At 45.7% G+C, this 25,421-nt stretch overlaps 1 protein-coding gene across 2 annotated transcripts in view; it reads right to left on the minus strand.

The window, feature by feature from the left end:
• Positions 1-24,676, minus strand: part of NEDD4L (NEDD4 like E3 ubiquitin protein ligase) — a 334,412-nt gene extending 309,736 nt beyond the window's left edge. For both annotated transcript variants that reach the window (XM_073680895.1, XM_073680881.1), the window contains exon 1: positions 24,328-24,676. In XM_073680895.1, the coding sequence (XP_073536996.1) occupies positions 24,328-24,372 (45 nt within the window). In that variant the 5' untranslated portion in view covers positions 24,373-24,676. The remainder of the gene's footprint in view (positions 1-24,327) is intronic.
• Between the last annotated feature and the right edge of the window lie 745 nt (positions 24,677-25,421).

Below are 25,421 nucleotides of genomic sequence, written 5' to 3' on the forward strand. Positions count from 1 at the left end.
CACACACACAGAGAGCCCCACACACACAGAGAGCCCCACACACACAGAGAGCCCCACACACACAGAGAGCCCCACACACACAGAGCCCCACACACACACAGAGCCCCACACACACACAGAGCCCCACACACACACAGAGCCCCACACACACACAGAGCCCCACACACACACAGAGCCCCACACACACACAGAGCCCCACACACACACAGAGCCCCACACACACACAGAGCCCCACACACACACAGAGCCCCACACACAGAGAGCCCAACACAAAGGATGCCGCCCCACACAAACAGAGAGCCCCACACACCAGAGCCCCACACACACACAGAGCCCCACACACACCCACACAGACACACAACCACACAAGAGCCACACACACACAGCACCACACACACAACCCACACACACACAACCCACACACACACAGACCCACAACACAGAGCCCCACACACACACAGAGCCCCACACACACACAGAGCCCCACACACACACAGAGCCCACACACACACAGAGCCCACACACACACAGAGCCCACACACACACAGAGCCCCACACACACACAGAGCCCCACACACACACAGAGCCCACACACACACAGAGCCCCACACACACACAGAGCCCACACACCACACACACAGAGCCCACACACACACACAGAGCCCCACACACACACAGAGCCCCACACACACACAGAGCCCACACACACACAGAGAGCCCACACACACACAGAGCCCACACACACACAGAGCCCACACACACACACAGAGCCCACACACACACAGAGCCCCACACAACACAGAGAGCCACACACACACACAGAAGCCACACACACACACAGAGAGCACACACACACACAGGAGCCACACACACACACAGAGCCACACACACACACAGAGAGCCACACACACACACAGAGAGCACACACACACACAGAGAGCCACACACACACACAGAGAGCCAACACACACAGAGAGCCACACACACACACAGAGAGCCACACACACACACAGAGAGCCACACACACACACAGAGAGCACACACACACAGAGAGCCACACACACACACAGAGAGCCACACACACACACAGAGAGCCACACACACACACAGAGAGCCACACACACACACAGAGAGCCACACACACACACAGAGAGCCAACACACACACACAGAGAGCCACACACACACACAGAGAGCCACACACACACACAGAGAGCCACACACACACACAGAGAGCAACACACACACAGAGAGCCACACACACACAGAGAGCCACACCACAACACACAGAGAGCCACACACACAGAGAGCACACACACAGAGAGCCACACACACACACAGAGAGCCACACACACACAGAGAGCCACCACACACACAGAGAGCCACACACACACACAGAGAGCCACACACACACACGCACACACACACAGAGAGCCACACACACACAGAGAGCCACACACACACACAGAGAGCCACACACACAGAGCACACACACAGAGAGCCACACACACACAGAGAGCACACACACACACAGAGAGCCCACACACACACAGAGAGCCACACACACACAGAGAGCCACACACACACAGAGAGCCACACACACACAGAGAGCCACACACACACAGAGAGCCACACACACACAGAGAGCCACACACACACAGAGAGCCACACACACACAGAGAGCCACACACACACAGAGAGCCACACACACACAGAGAGCCACACACACACAGAGAGCCACACACACACAGAGAGCCACACACACACAGAGAGCCACACACACACAGAGAGCCACACACACACAGAGAGCCACACACACACAGAGAGCCACACACACACAGAGAGCCACACACACACAGAGAGCCACACACACACAGAGAGCCACACACACACAGAGAGCCACACACACACACACAGAGAGCACACACACACACACACACAGAGAGCCACACACACACAGAGCCACACACACACACAGAGAGCCACACACACAGAGAGCCACACACACACAGAGAGCCACACACACACAGAGAGCCACACACACACAGAGAGCCACACACACACAGAGAGCCACACACACACAGAGAGCCACACACACACAGAGAGCCACACACACACACAGAGCCACACACACACACAGAGCCACACACACACACAGAGCCACACACACACACAGAGCCACACACACACACAGAGCCACACACACACACAGAGCCACACACACACACAGAGCCACACACACACACAGAGCCACACACACACACAGAGAGCCACACACACACACACACACACACACACACACACACACACACACACACACACACACACACAGAGAGCCACACACACACACACAGAGAGCCACACACACACACACAGAGAGCCACACACACACACACAGAGAGCCACACACACACACACAGAGAGCCACACACACACACACAGAGAGCCACACACACACACACAGAGAGCCACACACACACACACACAGAGAGCCACACACACACACACACAGAGAGCCACACACACACACAGAGAGCCACACACACACACACAGAGAGCCACACACACACACACAGAGAGCCACACACACACACACAGAGAGCCACACACACACACACAGAGAGCCACACACACACACAGAGAGCCACACACACACACAGAGAGCCACACACACACACAGAGAGCCACACACACACACAGAGAGCCACAAACACAGGTGACGGCGGGAGTATTGATTCTGACAGTGGTAAATTGCAAAGTTCCTTGTCTTAACCATTTAAGAACGAGACATTCTCTTTAAAGCCACATTTTCCACATAGTTCACAAAAATAGCTATAAAAGAGGTCCTCACATGACACCAGACAGTGATGAAGGGGCCAAGCTGTGTCTGCATTGGTTGTTTCAGATGATCCTAACTCCTGCTGAGAAAATCCATGACTTAGCTTGTTGTGCAGAAATGTAGGTAATTTTAATCTCCTCTAATCACATCTGGATCTGCACTCAAAACTCTGCTGGCCCTCCCAAAGTTAGAGAAGACACCCACTAAGTAAAGCATGTGTATTTGGTCAATGTAAGTCACAGTGTGGAAGTCCTTCTTAGGACCACCTTTTTCCATTAAGAGCAGCAGCCACTCTGGGACCCGCAGGTCCAACGTGATTTTATATGTACCTTCCAGGACCGAGAGCACACAAAAACCCAAATTCTGATTTTTATTAGATCAAGTTTACGTTCTCATGACTCACCTAGGTGAGCTCCTATGGGGGCTGGTTGTAGGATGTGCTAGGTCTTTTAGATTTTTTTTGAGATCCCTAACTTTCAGGATATTTTCTCCCCTGAAGGTCCCAGGCAGTAGATATTGTCACGTTTCCTACCGTGATTTTTCCTTTCTATAGGAGGTAAAACATGGCATGGATTGAATCATCCATCAGACCAATATTAAGTTGGGAGGTGTTAAAATTGCCTTACGATTTTGTGAGTGAATGTGTTATGTTCGTCCAGTCGTTACGACGCCGAAATTTTATCTCTCATAAATATCGGATTGATGCAAACTCCAATATTTATCACTGACCACTGGCTCCAAAAGGTCTGGGAGCCATGCTTTAGAAAGAGGAAGCGCTTTCCTTGTTAGTGTATTTCTCTGACTCTGAATACACGAATCCCAGGCTTAGTGTCTGACTCCCAGATGGTCAATGTGAGGGCGATATATCCCCTCTCCGAAGAAGTCTTTATGGATTTTAAATTTCTCTGACACGCCAATAGGGGTCTGGCTGCTGGAAGCCAATTTTAAGAGGTTGGGTTGTTTAATCTTGATAAACGGCCAAGTTCGCAATTTACCTCTTGTTGAAAATCCTTTTGGTTACAGAATGGATGAAATTTAATTCTATAGTTTACAGCTCAAAGCCTAAATTGCAGGCCACCTCTACAGTCTATCAGCGGTGGCTGGATTCCTAGACGAAGTGCACGTGCTCGTTGTAAGCTCCTGGTTATAGATGGCAAGCGATGCTCTGAACCTTTATCTAGCCAACGTCAGGATCCCTGCATTTCTCCTATGTTGTTGCATCGGAGATTGCAATGGTCGGGCTAGTGGCTGAACAATGCCACTGGTCTTAAACAGTCCATCATAAGAAAAGCGTCATCCCCTGGAACACAAGAAGGTCATGGAACGATAATGCGATCCTGAAGCACCATAATGAGAAGAACCAAAATGCACCAAGGTTTGGTGTCTTCTCATGTGGCATGGGGCCTTGGAGAGATTACAAGTCACTGCACAGGTTCCTGTTGCAGGTTGGGAGTTGTAGTCTCAGCATCTAGAGAGGCATAGGTTACAGGCCATTGAACACACACACACACTGCGGACAGCTCTGGCATCCTATTAATCTTACGTCACGACTAATAAGATTTCATCTCCCAGGACACTGCTTATTTGTTTGCAACCCCAGCGATCTATGACGATGCTCCAAAAATAAAAGAACACTCCACAATTAAGGATCTTGCCATATAAAGTGCCAGGCAGCGAGCCAGATTGTAAGATACAATACAGTGTATTTAACACAAGTACAATGTTTCTATTCATTTACCATGGAATTGAAGTCTGCAGTCATCATAAATCCTGCTCTTCAAACCACCTGAATGGAAAAACCAATGGTCCTCCAAAATGACTACCAGCTTGGCACGGGAGAAGCACCAAACCATAATAGCTTTGACCAGTCCAATAAAAATTGATTGATCGATCAGAGACAGACAAGTACCATGTAGCACACGGAAGTCCTACCTCTGCACCCTTTATATACAATACACCCTTGATACAAGCATTATACAAAACAAATTGTGTGCAGTGTAAAGGGGGCGAGAGCGTTAAATCAAAGTAAGACAGTTGATGGCGTCCTGGGAGGGTGTGGGGGGAGAACTCTTCCCAGACCTGGATCAGGGTATCAGTAAGCTCCAGAACAGTCTGTGGCACCACTTGGCAGCAGACTCACCAATTTATAATGCTCTAAAGGCTCTCAACTGCATTTAGGTCTAGTGAATGTGAGGGAGGAGGCTTTGGTCATCCATGGTGTGCCTCCACACGCTGGCCGCGAGGCTGGGCATTATTCTGCATCTCAGAAAACCCCAGGACCCACTGCACCAGCGTAAGGTTTTGTAGTGGCTCGGATGGCATCCCGGTACCCCATAGCAGTCAGTGTACCATTAGCTATTGGAATTTTATCCAGCAACTAGAACATTCATTTTCTTTTCGCTCATGCTACCAGTAGTGATGGAGGACACAAAAAACAAACAATTAGAGAAGAATCAATCAGGAAAGGATAAGAAGAGAGGAATTGCCTTTGAACAGCACAGGCACCGCTCCCTTTCTGTGGACCATCTTGGCTGCCCCTCTCCAGTGATCCTATTGCCACTTTCATTTGCACCAAAGCCGATGTTACTCACTCACAATTGCTTCTGCTTCCCATCTTGACAGATCGATATCCCTTAAAGGGCATCCATCACCACTTTTGAGCTATGAAGGGATTACTCTCGAGAAGTTCATATGATACTATACATATGGCATAATTTACTTTATAGTTTGATTCATTTCTTTTCCTTTCGTTTACAGGTCTCATAGGGCTCCATAAAAGGTATTTGTTCCCTACCTTTCCTCTTTTTTCATGGTATCACTCTTTGACTTCACTATTTTTACATTGTGTTTTCCCCACTTAACTTTTTCAACTGTTAGCGTTATATCCCTATTAATTTTCATTACCACTGAAACACCTGCATATCCAAATGACAGTCCAAAACAACACTTACTGGTACAAGGATTCCTTAATTAAGCACAGAGTCATTACTCCAGTACAGAGCATTATAGCCCCCCCTCCATTTCACAGACGCGCCACACCGCGCATGCGCGTAGGTGGAACGCAAATCCATACCTAGCTCGCACTAGTCACCCCCACATAATTTCCAGTGCCGGGCACGGCGGCGGCAAGCAATCTCCCGCTCCATTTGTTTCCTCCTGGATGTTACGTCAGTCTACTAATACTACAATTAAAGCTTTTTGGCAAAGGAATATCCTATTTTTATGTTCCTTTATAGCGCCGAAGGTATTTATACAATAGTTACAGCCTTTCCATCTGAGCACACACTCATCGAGGATTCTCGATAAATTGATTCACTTTTGAGCTATGGAACCTTCCAGACTATGGGGAGGATGCTGACTGGAAGAGTTTGTTTAAGGAGATGGACCAGCTGCCGTGTTCCTACCTGAAGACATCAATGTGGTATAGAATATGTAGGATGTGAATAATTTATTGTTCCTGATATGTTTCCTTGTGATAACAAGGGTTAATTTCCCTGTGGGCGGCAGTACTAACTAATGGTCACAAGATGTCACTGTCTATAATGTAGGTGAAAGGTGAAGTCTGCCCAGCATCACAGCAGGCACAGAGACAGTGTGAGTGTTAAGGATAGCCCATAATGGGGAGGAGGTTTGGGAATCTCTGGTTAGTTGGAGGAACAGGAAGTAGAGGTCAGTTAGGAGAAGTAAGTAGAAGTGATAGCAGTGGCCATAGGCAGTAGGCTGCTAGGGTCAACATGAGCCTGTCACTCGGGGTAGTTGATTGCCATAGAACCCTTCCGTGGGAATCAGTCTGTCGGCCTGGGGACCTCGAAATGGACATCGGAGCCTTTGGACGCACCAAGCCTGCGGTGCTGTAGGGAAAGATGGACTCATACTCTAAGAGGTGGGAGATAATGGAATCCGGGCGCACTGCTAGAGCTGGAGAAGAATTCCTAGTGCTTGAAGAGTTAGCAAGAGGGATGTTCTACCCAGACTGAGAACTAGGGCTGAAGTTCTATCCGGTACCTGTGGGAAAGACTGTACCCTGTTGTGCCCTATCCTACATGCTCCATTGTAATGGCTGTATACTGTGAAGTAAAAGTTTGACTGTTAACATATTCGGTGTCACCTGGATTGTGTACTGCGAAAGTTCTGGAAGATGGGCCACAAGTAAGTGTGATGCAACACACACACACACACACACACACACACACTCTCCGCTCATGCACCTTACATTTGGGCGCGGCAGTACCAGTGACTCGCCATCGCCTGCGCAATAGAAACGTGAAGCCAATGCCCAGAGGAGGGCGAAATGAAGAGGAACGACGACACTGGGTCTGTGCAGGTGCGAGATTACAAGACGAAAACATGAAGTCACAGGCACACCGTGACCTGTAGGAGGCGATTCACATGATAACGAAGTACAGAGGCAGGGTTATCTTCTTCCCCAGAACCTGGAAGAGGTCATTTACATAACGTGATAGAAGATTATTTCTCCACAACAAGGCATCTGATATGAGACATACGAGGACTCCGCTGCCTATAACCTGTATGCCCATATTAATAGGTTTCATAGCTGGTGACAGACGCTCTTAAGACTAATCGACTCCTGGTTATCCTGTGATCGATGCTTCTGGCATTATTTTAGCACTAGATACACTGTATGACGTTATCCTTTGTTGAGATGCAAAAATAAATGTAAAATTATTGTGTACAATCCAAAATAGAAAGTTTTTTTTTTGGAAGGAAGTGTAAGAAAACGCGCTCCGGGTGTGCACAGGTAGGTGGTCAGGTAATTATAAGGGGGGGCAATGTTAAAGTATTTATTCAGGGAGAAGAGAGGTACAATGATGGAGGATTAGACGAGGGACCTTTCTATAATCACGTGGGCATTCATCTATGGCATCACATATACAAAGAAACAAAATCACGTTAGATGAATTTGGTTGATTTTAACCAGTAAAAGTCTATTTTTTCTGTTTTGATGAGTTATATTTTCTATAGTTAACAAAATTTGCACCCCCAAAACACAAGATCTGTTACCCTCCGCTCTCAGAACAGCCCCCTTTTTAATAAGACAGTTTTGACCAAGTCAAAAAGGTGGAAAAACTATCCGACCAGTTTCCAACTTCTCATGAACCGCTGATTAAATCATTTCTTTCTGGACAATTCTTCATTAGGTGCGAGAGAGTCATCAGGGTTTCTCCATCTTGAAAAAAGAAGTCTTTAGGGCGGAGCTTGTAGACTCGCGTCTTGAAGGTTTTGGCCAATCATGTATCATTGTTGTTCAGCGGAGGATGGGAGGTTACATGACCGACCAATCAAGGTGATACATTATATAATAACAAGAAGGCAGGAAATAGGCAGAGACTCCAATGAATCTCAATGAGCAGACATACATTTCTGAATTGGAAAGAAGAAAAAAGTTCAGACATCACTTCATTAAAAACAAAAACCACACACTTTGGCGTTTACTAACTTTAATACATGTACACAAATTCTCCAAGTTCTTTGCCACTCATGCAGTGGGTGTTTTGGTTATCAGTATTCTGCCAGCACTAAAGGTGTGGGAACTATCTTTCACTTCTTAGCTTGCACTGCTGCTCCGGTCTCCATCCAGTGGCATTGCCTGCCCTGAACTGAAAGTTTGCCTGATCATTTATGCCATTTGACAGACAGGAGAGCATGAGCAAAATGATAAAGCCCTGCCCCCGCACTTCCCATTTGGAGGAAAAACCAGCCCTCTTCGCCCCACACTATCCATAACGGTTTCTGCTGAGCGGCTGATTGTACTTGGCAAACAGCGGACAGCAAGTTACATAAAAAAGGGAGACCCCTGTCACCCTCCCCTCAGCGTCCCCAGGCTAGCACTTTGGAGTGATTTTTCAGATGTGACATTTAATACATTTTATTTATAAAAAAGTGAAGTTATCTGAAAGTACACAGACTATTTAAGCCCTACTCTGTCAAAAATTGCAGTGCATCACCCCCCTATAAAGCGTTGCCAGGTAAATATCGCAAACAAGGTAGGGAGCGTGCGGAGAGGATCCGTGCTGGAGAGTGTCAGACACCGTCCAGTGCCTCGCAATGTCAGGAGACATGCATGTTCTATAGCCAATAAATATGTCATAAGTCAGATAAAACATTGCAATGTCTAAGTTATTGCACCACCACATTCCACGCTGGAAAGTTATGCGTTGTGATAGGAGCTGGAGATGTTTAAAGGCCATTAATGGTGTTTGTTCATATTCTCATTATTTATTTCATACATTCCACGGCCAAGTACCATCTGCCAATTTCAGAAGCGTGAGCCCTGCCGGCATAAAAATGTAGCACCAAATCAGAACGCTCAGTGATTAAGGGTTAATGTGCAATTCCCTTATTGACCTCTGGGGGCACCACTTTTCTAAATACAGACAAAGTCACATAAGAAGCTAATGGGAATTATAGAAATATCGCCACACCTCTCCACAGGTTGTGGGTGGTACTGCAGCTCAACTTTATTAAAGAAGATAGGACTAAGTTGCAATACCTCTCAAACTGCATCCCCGTCATATTGCAATGACACAGCACCAGGCTGCTCGAAAGTCAAAAAAGGAGGAGCCAGAGATGCCGGCAGGTACCAGGGTCCTGCAAATCCTTATGTATCTATTTACGTACGGTCATGGCCAAACAGGTTGGCACCCTTGAAATTGTCAGAAAATTAAGTATTTATCCCAGAAAATAATTGCAGTTCGACAAGTTCAGCTATACACATTTATTTCCTTTGTGTGTATTGGAACACAAAAAAAAACAAGAAAAAAAACAAAAAACAGCAAGTTAGACAATTTCACACAAATATCCAAAATTGGTCGGACAAAATTGTTTGCACCTTTCTAAAATTGTGGGCAAATAATTTTGTTTCAAGCATGTGATGCTTGTTCAAACTCACATGTGGCAAGTAACAGGTGTGAACAATATGAAAATCACAACTGAAAACAGATAAAAAAGGGGAGAAGTTGACTGAATCTTGGCATTCACTAAGCATGGAGAACAGAAAGAAGAGAACTGTCTGAGGACTTGAGACCGAAATTGTTGAAAAATATCAATAATCTCAAGGTTACAAGTCTGTCTCCAGAGATCTGAAAGTGCCTTTGTCCACGGCGCGCAACAATATCAAGAAGTTTACAACCCATGGCACTGTAGATAATCTCCCTGGATGTGGACGGCAGAGAAAAATTGAAGAAAAATTGCAACGCAGGATAGTCCGGATTGTGGATAAGGAGCCCCCAATCAAGTTCCAAATAAATTGAAGCTGTCCTGCAGGCTCAGGGTGCATCAGTATCAGCGCGAACTATTCGTTGACATGTGAATGAAATGAAACGCTATGGCAGGACAGAAATAAAAAAGCTAGACTGCAGTTTGCCAAAATCCTTCTGGGAAAGTCTTGCGGACAGATGAGACTAAAATAGAGCTTTTTGGTAAAGTACATCATTCTGTTTCCTCCTGCCCATTATGGGGGTTTAGTGTGAAATTATGTCCAGTTTGCTTTTTTTTGTGCTGTTCCAATACACACAAAGGAAATAACCTTGTGTATAACAAAACATGTGTGACTGCAATAATTTTCTGGGAGAAATACTTAATTTTCTGGAACAATACTGGCTGCCAGGCTGGTAATATAACAGCCCCTCCTCTACTGAATATACCCATAATGGACGTAGTGCTCCAAAACCCCTTACCTGCACTAAAGCCTGCAATCTTGGTATTATTCAACTCACCCACATTGCCAATATATTTAACCATCTTCATGGGGCATAGGCATTATGAAGGCTAGGTTGAGGATTCTTTGCGGCAATAGGACAGTTAATTCTTTGTGGAATTTGAATCTCTATTTGCTGGACATTAAAGCCCCCCCAAACGCCAAAAACAAATCTTCCTAAGCCCACCTCTCTGCTGTTCCATTTTTGACACAAACCTTTCTTTTTGGTGGAAGTTCCTGATGACCCAAACAAGGAGGAGTTAATGCTAGTTTGTCCTTCCCAGGAGGAATGGGGTAAGGAGCTTAAACCCTCATGATCTAGGGAGTAAATATTATAAAAAAAGAACAAAAATAGTTTAACCTTGATTATTATGGATGGACCCGGCCCTGGGGTCCTGACCACAGCAGGACGCCTGCGAGCTCCGATAGCGATCAAGTTTCCCGGGTGAAGTCATGATCATAACAGATAAGAAACCTTTGTTCTCTTATTTTTTCCATCACACAATGCCAATCTAAATTTACATTGTTTTGTTTTTTTCCAAACAAAACATTGAAATGTATCGAGCGGCATCTGACACTTCTGTTCTCTGTGCCATAGGCAGAATGCAGGCTGCCATGATAATGTGCCCCGCGCTCTGCGGAAGGACCAGAGGGGAAGGAGTCAGAGTTTTACTTTCCTGTCTCTGCCCAAAGTTGCCCCAGCTAGTTAAGAAAAAAACACTAATCCTTATTATATAATATAAATGTAATTGGGCATCAATAGCACTTGAGAGGTGAGGATTATTGGACAGTCAGACACAAATACACTCCCGACTTATATCAAAATGATGGATTAAATTAATGAATGCAGTTCCCTTCCTGGGTTTATTCACAAATTATATTAATTTCAGGTTTTTTTCATGACTGCGACACGCGATTAATCACTTACACATGAGCAGAAGTTTGCGGCATCAATCAGACCAGTTTAAAAAACACCCGTCAAGAGGCTTCACCTCTGTTGCTCCATTCTAGAAACATTAATCTCCAAACTTGCTCTTCAGCTTTGTGCAAATTAACCTCATCACCCGTTAGGTCGACAAGGTCAAAGTATTCATTACAGATGGCGGAGGAATGCGAGGTCAAGAGAAAACAGCGGGTACAAGACATGAACCTGTCCTACAGGTGTGAAACAACCCTGGGGAAACAGTAATGGATTACAGTATATAACAGGGGTGTGACTTACCCTGATGTGTAAAAGGTTGTAAAACTGCCCCCTATGTACAAGAATATAACTGCTATAATACTGCCCCTATGTACAAGAATATAACTACTATAATACTGCTCCTATGTACAAGAATATAACTACTATAATACTGCCCCTATGTACAAGAATATAACTGCTATAATACTGCTCCTATGTACAAGAATATAACTACTATAATACTGCTCCCTATGTACAAGAATACAACTGCTATAATACTGCTCCCTATGTACAAGAATATAACTGCTATAATACTGCTCCCTATGTACAAGAATATAACTGCTATAATACTGCTCCCTATGTACAAGAATATAACTGCTATAATACTGCTCCCTATGTACAAGAATATAACTGCTATAATACTGCTCCCTATGTACAAGAATATAACTGCTATAATCCTGCTCCCTATGTACAAGAATATAACTGCTATAATCCTGCTCCCTATGTACAAGAATATAACTGCTATAATCCTGCTCCCTATGTACAAGAATATAACTGCTATAATACTGCTCCCTATGTACAAGAATATAACTGCTATAATCCTGCTCCCTATGTACAAGAATATAACTGCTATAATCCTGCTCCCTATGTACAAGAATATAACTGCTATAATCCTGCTCCCTATGTACAAGAATATAACTGCTATAATCCTGCTCCCTATGTACAAGAATATAACTGCTATAATCCTGCTCCCTATGTACAAGAATATAACTGCTATAATCCTGCTCCCTATGTACAAGAATATAACTGCTATAATCCTGCTCCCTATGTACAAGAATATAACTGCTATAATCCTGCTCCCTATGTACAAGAATATAACTGCTATAATCCTGCTCCCTATGTACAAGAATATAACTGCTATAATACTGCTCCCTATGTACAAGAATATAACTGCTATAATACTGCCCCTATGTACAAGACTATAACTACTATAATACAGCCCCTATGTACAAGACTATAACTACTATAATACAGCCCCTATGTACAAGATTATATCTACTATAATACTGCCCCTATGTACAAGAATATAACTACTATAATACTGCTCCCTATGTACAAGAATATAACTACTATAATACTGCTCCCTATGTACAAGAATATAACTACTATAATACTGCCCCCTATATACAATATAACTACTATAATACTGCCCCCTATGTACAAGAATATAACTACTATAATACTGCCCCCTATGTACAAGAATATAACTACTATAATACTGCCCCCTATGTACAAGAATATAACTACTATAATACTGCTCCTATATACAAGAATATAACTACTATAATACTGCCCCTATGTACAAGAATATAACTACTATAATACTGCCTCTATGTAGAAGAATATAACTACTATAATACTGCTCCTATATACAAGAATATAACTACTATAATACTGCCCCCTATGTACAAGAATATAACTACTATAATACTGCCCCCTATGTACAAGAATATAACTACTATAATACTGCCCCTATGTACAAGAATATAACTACTATATTACTGCCTTTTTTCTCATGAATTTTCTACACATTGTCTCCTCTGCAATTGAGGTAAGTACTGGATGAGTTTCTTCTGGCATTTGATAGCGCAGATTCCAGCACTTTCCCCGGCCGCTCTGTAAATTACCGCTTCCTGCAGAGACTCTCCTCAGCACTGACATCAGGTTCAGTCTCAGCAGTCGGTAATTTTTCAAGAACAGTTTCTTGTACCAAGAAAAAAACAGGTGAAACTTGATGATTGTTGCAATAACGAGGGCACATTCCGAGTGAGAGCGGTAATACAGGTTTTATTGGAAACAAAATGCTAAAAAACACGACAAACCCCCGGTACCAGCAGAATTTCTTCTACCCCGGATGGCATTTCTAAGCATCCGTCTTTACCATGCAGTCAGAAGTCTGAAAGGATTGGCAGCTCGGAGTAGGCAGGGTTTTTTCTTCGTTATTTTTAAGATTTTGCCATTTTATTTAATTCCTATCCATATTATGGGTTTGTCTTACATACGGGGTTTAATAACGGTCCTAGTGAATTGCAGCAAGCCGAGGTCTTGAAAATTGTGAGCAGTAAATAAAGAAAGGCCATCAATGTATGTTCAAGAGGGGGAGCGGAGGTTCTCACTCACCTAAAGCTGTGACCCCTATAATAAATCCAGGTATAGTGATGTACACACCAGTTTATATGCTCAGCCGCGTCACTTGAATAAGCTGCAATACCAGGCACGGCCACACATCCATGGGAGGCACTGTGTACAATCCGGCTGTGCATTGGGCCGTGTATATCCAGATTTAATGACTCAGTGTGGTCTATGACCAGAATATTACAGAACAGAATACACAACCTTCAAGCTCAACAATAATTCCTATTACTAAGGAATTGCAGTTAAGAAACAAGGGGCGAGGCAGGGGCGAGGCAGGGGCGAGGCAGGGGCGAGGCGAACTGTGCCTTATAAAGTGGTTTTATTCATCAGCCTTGATGATCAATACAATTATGATCAATATTCATGAAGCATCATAGCAAAAAATTGATAAGTGGCTGCCAGTACAGGATAAATAATGTATGTACACAGCGACTGCACCAGCAGAACAGTGAGTGCAGCTCTGAGGTATAATACAGGATGTAACTCAGGATCAGTACAGGATAAGTAATGTAATGTATGTACACAGTGACTGCACCAGCAGAATAGGGAGTGCTGCTCTGGAGTATAATACAGGATGTAACTCAGGATCAGTACAGGATCAGTAATGTAATGTATGTACACAGTGACTGCACCAGCAGAATAGGGAGTGCTGCTCTGGAGTATAATACAGGATGCAACTCAGGATCAGTACAGGATCAGTAATGTAATGTATGTACACAGTGACTGCACCAGCAGAATAGTGAGTGCAGCTCTGGAGTATAATACAGGATGTAACTCAGGATCAGTACAGGATAAGTAATGTAATGTATGTACACAGTGACTGCACCAGCAGAATAGGGAGTGCTGCTCTGGAGTATAATACAGGATGTAACTCAGGATCAGTACAGGATCAGTAATGTAATGTATGTACACAGTGACTGCACCAGCAGAATAGTGAGTGCAGCTCTGGAGTATAATACAGGATGTAACTCAGGATCAGTACAGGATAAGTAATGTAATGTATGTACACAGTGACTCCACCAGCAGAATAGTGAGTGCAGCTCTGCAGTATAATACAGGATGTAACTCAGGATCAGTACAGGATCAGTAATGTAATGTATGTACACAGTGACTGCACCAGCAGAATAGGGAGTGCTGCTCTGGAGTATAATACAGGATGTAACTCAGGATCAGTACACGACAAGTAATGTATATACACAGTCACTGCACCAGCAGAATAGTGAGTGCAGCTCTGGAGTATTATACAGGATGTAACTCAGGATCAGTAATGTATGTACAGGGTGAATCAACCTTCTATATACAGCATATTCATGAACTGTTGAGTTGAAAAGCTCACAGAAACTTTAAGACTATGTTCATATGCCACGTTTTTGGCAGGTTTTTTGCTGCTTTTTTTATGCCAAATGCTGTGTTTTACAGTACCAGCCATGAGATTTCAGAAATCTCATACACTTTTTTCTTGATTGCAGCATTTTGTGTTTTTACATCGGCATCATGTCAATTCTTTCAGCCTTTTATTTCTCTCATACAAAACAAATGAGAAAGTAAAAAAAAAAAAAAAAAAAAAAGAAAAGTTTTGTGGGGTATTTGCTTACTAAAACTAACTTTATTAGACAAAGTGCACGCTATCTTCACTGCCAAGAGAGAAGGATTTGGCTGAGGAAAAAAAGACCCAAACAGCAGAAAGACGCTGCGTGTGAACGTAGCCTTACGCTTCAATCTATTATTGTATAGACAAAGCACACCATTTTCTCCCTCTCTAGATTGTAGCCTCAGGGCCACCACTGGCTTCTTTTATGCCCTATAATGATAGGATCTAAACAAAAACTATAATATATATTATGTATCCTGGCATCATGACAAACACTGAATGAGAAATATGACAACGGCGTCACTTTCATTGTATTCTATAGGAAATCCCAAGCGAATATTTTTCCTATTTCCAGAGACTTTGCAGCAAGGAGTTCCATGCAGGAAGTAAACAGCGATGTAGAAGAGCCGGCGGCGCAGGGACTTCCAGCAGGAATTCTCCAGTGTTCAGTCCTGGATAATAGATGGAGGGGGGCTTGAATTCAGCCTTGTTACTCTGCAGAACGTCTGCATTCCTCGCTCTGCCAGGCACTAAGTGACACCAGAAGAAAGACAGCTCATCATTCCTCGCCACACAAATCACATTATTGATTTTCTGCCCCAGTCTTAAACCAGCTGACACTTTATAAAGTATTTAAAAGCCCTGTGCAGGCAACATCTTATCTTCCAGCACATCTGCAGATGGGAAACCCAAGCTGGCACTCAGGGGTAGATACAGACAGAAGGTCCCCCCCCCCCCGCCCCTTTACTCCGCGCAAGAACAGCAGAGCGGGTCCCCCCCCGCCCCTTTACTCCGCGCAAGAACAGCAGAGCGGGTCCCCCCCCACCCCTTTACTCCGCGCAAGAACAGCAGAGCGGGTCCCCCCCACCCCTTTACTCCGCGCAAGAACAGCAGAGCGGGTCCCCCCCACCCCTTTACTTCGCGCAAGAACAGCAGACCAGTCCCCCCCACCCCCCTTAACTCCGTGCAAGAACAGCAGACCAGTCCCCGTCCCCCCCCTTTACTCCGCGCAAGAACAGCAGACCAGTCCCCCCCCTTTACTCCGCGCAAGAACAGCAGACCAGTCCCCCCCCCCTTTACTCCACGCAAGAACAGCAGACCAGTCCCCCCCCCTTTACTTCGCGCAAGAACAGCAGACCAGTCCCCGTCCCCCCCCTTTACTCCACGCAAGAACAGCAGACCAGTCCCCCCCCCTTTACTCCGCGCAAGAACAGCAGACCAGTCCCCCCCCCTTTACTCCACGCAAGAACAGCAGACCAGTCCCCCCCCCCCTTTACTTCGCGCAAGAACAGCAGACCAGTCCCCGTCCCCCCCCTTTACTCCGCGCAAGAACAGCAGACCAGTCCCCCCCCCTTTACTCCGCGCAAGAACAGCAGAGCGGGTCCCCCCCACCTTTACTCCGCGCAAGAACAGCAGACCGGGTCCCCCCCCCCCTTTACTCCGCGCAAGAACAGCAGAGCGGGTCCCCCCCCCCCTTTACTCCGCGCAAGAACAGCAGAGCGGGTCCCCCCCCCCTTTACTCCGCGCAAGAACAGCAGAGCGGGTCCCCCCCACCTTTACTCCGCGCAAGAACAGCAGACCAGTCCCCCCCCCCCTTTACTCCGCACAAGAACAGCAGAGCGGGTCCCCCCCCCCCTTTACTTCGCACAAGAACAGCAGAGCGGGTCCCCCCCCCCTTTACTCCGCGCAAGAACAGCAGAGCGGGTCCCCCCCCCCTTTACTCCGCACAAGAACAGCAGAGCGGGTCCCCCCCCCCCTTATCCTCTCTTGCTGACAACTTTATCTTCCAAAAGGTAGGGGAGAAAACAAGGGGATCTGCTACTTTGGATCTAATCCTTATAAACAGGGAGGAAATGGTTGAGGAGGTAAAGGTGGCTGGGACCCTAGGAGGCAGCGATCATGCTATTATAGAATTTTGGATAACTAGAGGAGGAAGACATGTGAAGACTCAAACTTCAAGGTTAGATTTTAGAAAGGCAGATTTTAAGAGACTCAGAAAGAGAATAGGAGGGATCCAATGGCTGGATGTCCTTAAGGACAAAAATGTCCAGGAAGGATGGGAAATTTTTAAAAATGAGATTCTCAAAGCACAATCGTTAACAATCCCGAAAAGTAGGAAGAATGGGAAGCATTTAAGGAAACCAGGATGGATGAACACAGAACTTAAACACATGCTAAAAAGAAAGAAAGAAATGTTTATTAAATGGAAAGAGGGAGGCATATCTAAAGAAGATTATAATGCAGTCTGCAGATCCTGCAGGGCACGTATCAGGTTAGCTAAAGCTGACAATGAATTAAGGCTTGCAAGAGATGTCAAAAGCAATAAAAAAGGATTTTGGGGGTATGTCAAAAGTAAAAGAAAAGTCAAAGATGCTATAGGATTTTTACAGGATGAAAATGGAGAAATGGTAAGAGAGGATGTTGAGAAGGCCGAACTTTTTAATTCCTATTTTGCATCTGTTTTTTCTCAGAAAGAAAATATAACATCAACTGATCTTCACTGTCCTTTTAAAGGAATAGAGGAATCCAAGTTATCTGTAAACAGAAAGATTGTGAGGGAATATTTAGCTAACATAAATGAGTTCAAGTCTCCAGGTCCAGATGAATTACACCCCAGAGTACTGAAGGAGATCGTAGAAGAAATTTTAGAACCACTCTCCATAATCTTTGAAAATTCTTGGAGAACAGGAGAAGTCCCAGAAGACTGGAGAAGAGCAAATGTTGTTCCTATCTTCAAAAAGGGGAAGAAGGTGGACCCAGGGAACTATAGGCCGGTGAGTCTGACTTCTATACCAGGAAAGATCTTTGAACAAATTATTAAACAACATGTATGTAAGTACATGGATAAGAATGAAGTGATTAACCAGAGTCAGCATGGGTTTGTAACTAACAAGTCATGTCAGACTAACTTAATTTCCTTCTATGACAGAATCACTGACTGGGTGGATCAGGGAAATGCTGTAGATATAGTATATCTTGACTTCAGCAAAGCATTTGACAAAGTATCTCACACCATCCTTATTGAAAAAATGACCAAGTATGCAATGGACCAGGCAACTGTTAGGTGGATTCATAACTGGCTTAGTGATCGGACTCAAAGGGTGGTTGTAAATGGCTTCACATCCAGCTGGATGAATGTCTCAAGTGGGGTACCACAGGGCTCCGTCCTGGGACCTGTATTGTTCAACATCTTTATCAATGATTTAGATGAAGGAATTGAGGGTAAACTGATTAAATTTGCTGATGACACAAAGCTAGGAGGGATAGCTAATACTAGAGAAGAGAGAGAGAGGATTCAAAAAGACCTAAATAAACTGGAGCAGTGGGCAGCAACCAACAGAATGGTTTTTAACAGGGAAAAATGCAAAGTACTACATCTGGGCAATAAAAATGAAAAAAGCATATACAGAATGGGAGGAATAGAGCTAAGCAACAGTACATGTGAAAAAGACTTAGGTATACTAATAGATCATAGACTGAACATGAGTCAACAGTGTGATGCAGCAGCAAAAAAGGCAAATACAATTCTGGGATGTATTAACAGAAGCATACAGTCTAGATCACATGAAGTCATTATCGGTCTTTACTCCTCTTTGGTCAGACCTCATCTGGAATACTGTGTACAGTTTTGGGCACCACATTTTAAAAAAGACATAGACAAACTGGAGCAAGTTCAGAGAAGAGCGACCAGAATGGTGACTGGTCTGCAAACCATGTCCTATGAGGAACGGTTGCAGGATTTGGGAATGTTTAGCTTGCAAAAAAGAAGACTGAGAGGAGACTTAATAGCTGTCTACAAATATGTCAAGGGCTGTCACATTGTAGAAGGATCATCTTTATTCTCATTTGCACAAGGAAAGACTAGAAGCAATGGGATGAAACTAAATGGGAGGAGACAGATTAGATATTAGAAAAAACTTTTTGACAGTTAGGGTGATTAATGAGTGGAACAGGCTGCCACGAGAGGTGGTGAGTTCCCCTTCAATGGACGTCTTCAAACAGAGGCTGGACAGACATCTGTCTGAGATGATCTAGTGAATCCTGCTTTGAGCAGGGGGTTGGACCAGATGACCCAGGAGGTCCCTTCCAACTCTACCATTCTATGATTCTATGATTCTTTACTCCGCGCAAGAACAGCAGAGCGGGTCCCCCCCCCCTTTACTCCGCGCAAGAACAGCAGAGCGGGTCCCCCCCCCCTTTACTCCGCGCAAGAACAGCAGAGCGGGTCCCCCCCCCCTTTACTCCGCGCAAGAACAGCAGAGCGGGTCCCCCCCCCCTTTACTCCGCGCAAGAACAGCAGAGCGGGTCCCCCCCCCCTTTACTCCGCGCAAGAACAGCAGAGCGGGTCCCCCCCCCCTTTACTCCGCGCAAGAACAGCAGAGCGGGTCCCCCCCCTTTACTCCGCGCAAGAACAGCAGAGCGGGTCCCCCCCCCTTTACTCCGCGCAAGAACAGCAGAGCGGGTCCCCCCCCTTTACTCCGCGCAAGAACAGCAGAGCGGGTCCCCCCCCCCTTTACTCCGCGCAAGAACAGCAGAGCGGGTCCCCCCCCCCCTTTACTCCGCGCAAGAACAGCAGAGCGGGTCCCCCCCCCCTTTACTCCGCGCAAGAACAGCAGAGCGGGTCCCCCCCCCCTTTACTCCGCGCAAGAACAGCAGAGCGGGTCCCCCCCCCCTTTACTCCGCGCAAGAACAGCAGAGCGGGTCCCCCCCCCCTTTACTCCGCGCAAGAACAGCAGAGCGGGTCCCCCCCCCCTTTACTCCGCGCAAGAACAGCAGAGCGGGTCCCCCCCCCCTTTACTCCGCGCAAGAACAGCAGAGCGGGTCCCCCCCCCTTTACTCCGCGCAAGAACAGCAGAGCGGGTCCCCCCCCCCTTTACTCCGCGCAAGAACAGCAGAGCGGGTCCCCCCCCCCTTTACTCCGCGCAAGAACAGCAGAGCGGGTCCCCCCCCCCTTTACTCCGCGCAAGAACAGCAGAGCAGGTCCCCCCCCTTTACTCCGCGCAAGAACAGCAGAGCGGGTCCCCCCTCTTTACTCCGCGCAAGAACAGCAGAGCGGGTCCCCCCCTTTACTCCGCGCAAGAACAGCAGAGCAGGTCCCCCCCCTTTACTCCGCGCAAGAACAGCAGAGCGGGTCCCCCCTCTTTACTCCGCGCAAGAACAGCAGAGCGGGTCCCCCCCTTTACTCCGCGCAAGAACAGCAGAGCGGGTCCCCCCCCCTTTACTCCGCGCAAGAACAGCAGAGCGGGTCCCCCCGCCCGGGCAGTTTGATCGTTCATCATAATAATGCGCTCTCCTTAGGTGTCTTGGACAGAAGCTTCTTGATTCTTTGGAGGTAGAAATGGGCGCCAGGCTGCACCCACAGTGTGCCAACCTCTGTTGGCCCAGTCCCGCTAACGTCCTATTTGCATGCATTTACTTCTTCAGCAGCCAGGGGCGTAACTACAATAGGTGCAGGGGTTGCAGTCGAACCCAGGCCCTGGAGCCTAAAGGGCCCCCAAAAAGACCAATACTATTATTGTTGGAGCTTTTCATCGGGTCCCATGAGCAGCAGCTGCAGAACTACAACTCCAAGCAAAGCACAGAGGGTCATTTTAAATCTGAAAAGAGACCTATTTTCGGAGTCCATTGGTGCACGCGTCCTGAAACTATCAGTACAACATTAAAAGAGGGGTGTCTCAATAGGATAAACAATACATTTCTGAAAAATTTAAGTCCCACCTATCTCCAGAACCCAGGATCCCAGATCCAGCGTTCTAGCCGTCATCGGACCACCAGTGAGTGGAGAGGCGGCAGCGCTACAGGAGTTCCTAATATAACTGAACAAATACCTTCGGATCTCCCATAGCAATGAATAGAGAGAGTAAGGGAGGGACGACCCATCACCCACCGGCGGATGGAACAAGGAATTAGGGGTCCCTTATTCTACAGATAGATGCTGAGAGGTGGGACCCGACTCCCAGTGTGTGGAGAGGTGGCCACGCATCAATTCTTTGCTATATATCTTTGCTATATAGGGGTTGTCTCACGATATGGGATGTGTCATAGTTGTCGGATAGGTGTGACCCCAATGGGATCTTCAGAACATGGAGGTTCCCCAATGCATCATTTTAAGTGGCATTTCACCACCAGGGGGTGATTAAGTGGCGTTAGCCCTCTCCATTCATTGCTATTGGAGTTATGAATATATATGTTACGCCGTCCCTTTAAACATCTATAGGCCCCGCAGACCGTGCTATCCAATCAGTGGCTTTGAGAAAGCAAATAATGTGCTTTTGTCGTTTTAACTAGGACTGCAAGTATAAGGATTTATAGATTATTGGGAGGGTTCCTCCTTTTCAATTAGAAAGTAGCTGTGCCAAGAGTCACCCCGCTCGCCCTACAGATGTACATGTGGCCATGCCACTAATTCCTTCCCCCACAGTGATAGCAATGAGGTTCCTGTAGCAAGACCCCTAGTAAACAGCACAGAGGGGCGGGAATCGCCCAAAGAAAAATGAAGTTATTCTGGTTCTGGCCAAAAATTCTACTATAAAATTACTTAGGAATTTAATAAAAGAAACTTGTAAGTTGTAACTATAGTATAGTAGGGTCACCAGACTACACACGTCTTTGCTGGGTATGGGTGCGACATCTCACCACCTGCGGCCATCTTTTCTTGTTTTTGGAATGGTGAAGAGGGAGGAACTGAATTATATTCCTATTAATGTGTAAAGACGGGTATTTGCAGTAGACTGCTGGTGTGTATGATGTATATGCGGAGACTTGTCGTAGAGGATGTAAACCTGCGGGTAACAGATTTATTAAATGCTGAGAAATAGCAACGTCTAATGAAAATATTTGCAGATCTCTGAGCTTCTCGTGAATGTCCCCTCCAACAGACCACCACTTTATCCAGACCATATTTCCATGATAGAATTTCAATCCCACCCTATATTGTGAAAACTCATCTTAAAAGACCTCTTTGCAATGCAATTTTGGTTGGTCGCCTTAAACCCAATTTGTCTGTATTTAGTAGTGCAGAGGTTAACATTCCCTGGATGTCTCATCTCCTACCAGCAATCTATGCTGTCTGCTAAATCCCACAGATTAAGCTTCTCTAGCAGCCCCTGACCTCTGGGCTTCAGACTGATAGCAGCTCATGGAGAGTGGGATCATACTGTGCTATGGAGAAATGGCTTATTACTACCTGGTACAGACACACACCCACCCTGAGCTGTCCCAGCCTGTAAGGTGTCATGTCGCAACACCAACTAAAGTCAGGGTGCTGCAGGCATTTATCGCATGTCAGGTGAACTCAGGGGCCACACCAAGCCCCTTCCCATGCTCCAAGGAAACACCAACTAAAGTCAGGGTGCTGCAGGCATTTACCGCATGTCAGGTGAACTCAGGGGCCACACCAAGCCCCTTCCCAAGCTCCAAGGAAACACCAACTAAAGTCAGGGTGCTGCAGGCATTTCCGGTGAACTCAGGGGCCACACCAAGCCCCTTCCCATGCTCCAAGGAAACACCAACTAAAGTCAGGGTGCTGCAGGCATTTACCGCATGTCAGGTGAACTCAGGGAGGGGCTTGGTGTGGCCCCTATGCTCCAGTCAGCACTGAACATATACAGTAGGGGTGAGAGATCCTGTCGATCACTAAAATTGATCCAGTGTGGGATATGGCTGCCTTTATAGCTCCCAACTTTATCCAGTACCCGAAAACTACCTAGGAGGGCACAGAAAGATCATATCAACGATTGTTCAAATAAAACAAAAGAAAATAAAATTGCATGTAGCCAATCGGCGGTTGTTTCATAGTTAGTGTCAGCCCGTATAACCGGACCGTATGGGAGCGGGAATAGAAGTCACAGAAGTTAGTCCATGGCCAGTATGGCTATTAAACATGTCACACTCTACTGGGATGTAATGGGCTATTTTTGGTCAAGGAAAAATATTGGAAGTCTAAATGATTGTCAGTTCTGGTGGCAAGTGAAACGTTTCCACGAGACCACCACTATATCCAGATCAGATTTTTATTATTATTATTATTATTATTATTATTATTATTATTATTATTATTATTATTATTATTATTATTATTATTATAGAATCATTTTCTTAGAAAAATAAAAAAATAAAACTTTGTGGAGTTTTGGGTGATGGTTTCAAATTTAGCTGGGATCATAAACTTATAAAAAAAAAAAAAAAAGGTGCACCAGCTAAAGTAATAATAATCCTTACACCCTTCCAGAAGAACTTGGCCATTAGCTCCAAACACAGCACCACCCCTGGTAGCACTGGCATCTCCCAGACATCAAACACTGCATGACCAGGGCTTAGCTGGACTTCATGCACCCCCAGACCAGGGCTTAGCTGGACTTCATGCACCCCCAGACCAGGGCTTAGCTGGACTTCATGCACCCCCAGACCAGGGCTTAGCTGGACTTCATGCACCCCCAGACCAGGGCTTAGCTGGACTTCATGCACCCCCAGACCAGGGCTTAGCTGGACTTCATGCACCCCCAGACCAGGGCTTAGCTGGACTTCATGCACCCCCAGACCAGGGCTTAGCTGGACTTCATGCACCCCCAGACCAGGGCTTAGCTGGACTTCATGCACCCCCAGACCAGGGCTTAGCTGGACTTCATGCACCCCCAGACCAGGGCTTAGCTGGACTTCATGCACCCCCAGACCAGGGCTTCACATCCTCCATGTAAATAGCAGTAGCCACAATCTCTAAATAAGAGCCAACCACAAGAGATAACAATGGACTTTCAACATTACACAAGAAAAAAAAAAAAAAAGAAAGCAGGAAATCGCACTTACTTCATCTTCTGAAAGTCCAAAAACTGGCTCAACCACAGTCGCCATGGAGGTCCAAGAGGTGGTTTTACAAGCCCTGGATCATAGAGAACTCAATTTAGGAGATCCCACCGGTGTATGTGCAGATGAAGGGAGGGTAGGGGTGAGTCCTAAACTCTTGTGGTGCCCCTTGGATCTCCAGAAGAATCAATAATCCATGCAGAAAGGTATTAGGGTGGTCTTCTGCTCCACAGCCCTCAAGGAAGGAAGCTCCAAAACTGGTTAATGTGAAGCTCTCCCTGCTTCAGCTCTCACACAAACCCACAGACTCATGGAAGGAGGAGTGACTACTAAAGCCTTCCTGCCCTACACCCTGCTCATTGCAAGCAGAAGGGCCAGCTCCAACCCATAGAGGCGTGGAGGAGAAGCCTGACACCCAATGATTGGGGTCATCCTGCAGCTGCCAGGTTCGGTTGTCCAGCACTTTTTTTTTTTTTTTTATCAGCTTCTGATTACTAAGAATGATCAACTTATTATCAATCCTTTTGCTGTGATTCTGCTTAGCAAGCTAAACCCAAGTGCACATATCCCTGCTCTGTGTGATACAATGTATCAATGCCTGTCCCTGAGATCAAAGCTGCTCAGGAATCTCAGCTTTGCAATTTTGTATCCATTTGTGTTTGTAAACACATCCCACTGTCAGATCACACACACATAAAGAAAAAGAAAAACCTCTTCCATTTTCAAGGCTTTGCAAAAAAAAAAAAAAAAAAAGATAATAAAAAATGTATGAAATGTAGACAATACAACAGCGCCTCCTAGTGGAGGTCCAATGATACAAGCTGATGCATTGTAGACAGAGCTAGCTGGTAATTATCACAGTCTAGAGCGTTTAAAATGTAGGAATTTTCTGCAGCAAATTAGTCAGTGCAGCCTCCAGAATGAGCTCTTTATTGTGAAGAGCCAAAAAAAAAAGGGATTTTGATGACAATGCTGAAACAAAAGCACATTTTCCTTTGTGCTGGGAAGAATGAGTAGAGCTGCCCATTGTTTGCAAGGCTGCTAGGATGGATAAAGTTTGACCTCTAGAGTTATTATTATTAAAAGCATGCAGGGAG

The sequence above is a fragment of the Phyllobates terribilis genome, unplaced genomic scaffold (assembly GCF_046119375.1).
Source record: "Phyllobates terribilis strain yellow unplaced genomic scaffold, ASM4611937v1 Scaffold_1__5_contigs__length_1240528914, whole genome shotgun sequence".
NCBI classification, from domain to species: Eukaryota; Metazoa; Chordata; class Amphibia; order Anura; family Dendrobatidae; genus Phyllobates; species Phyllobates terribilis.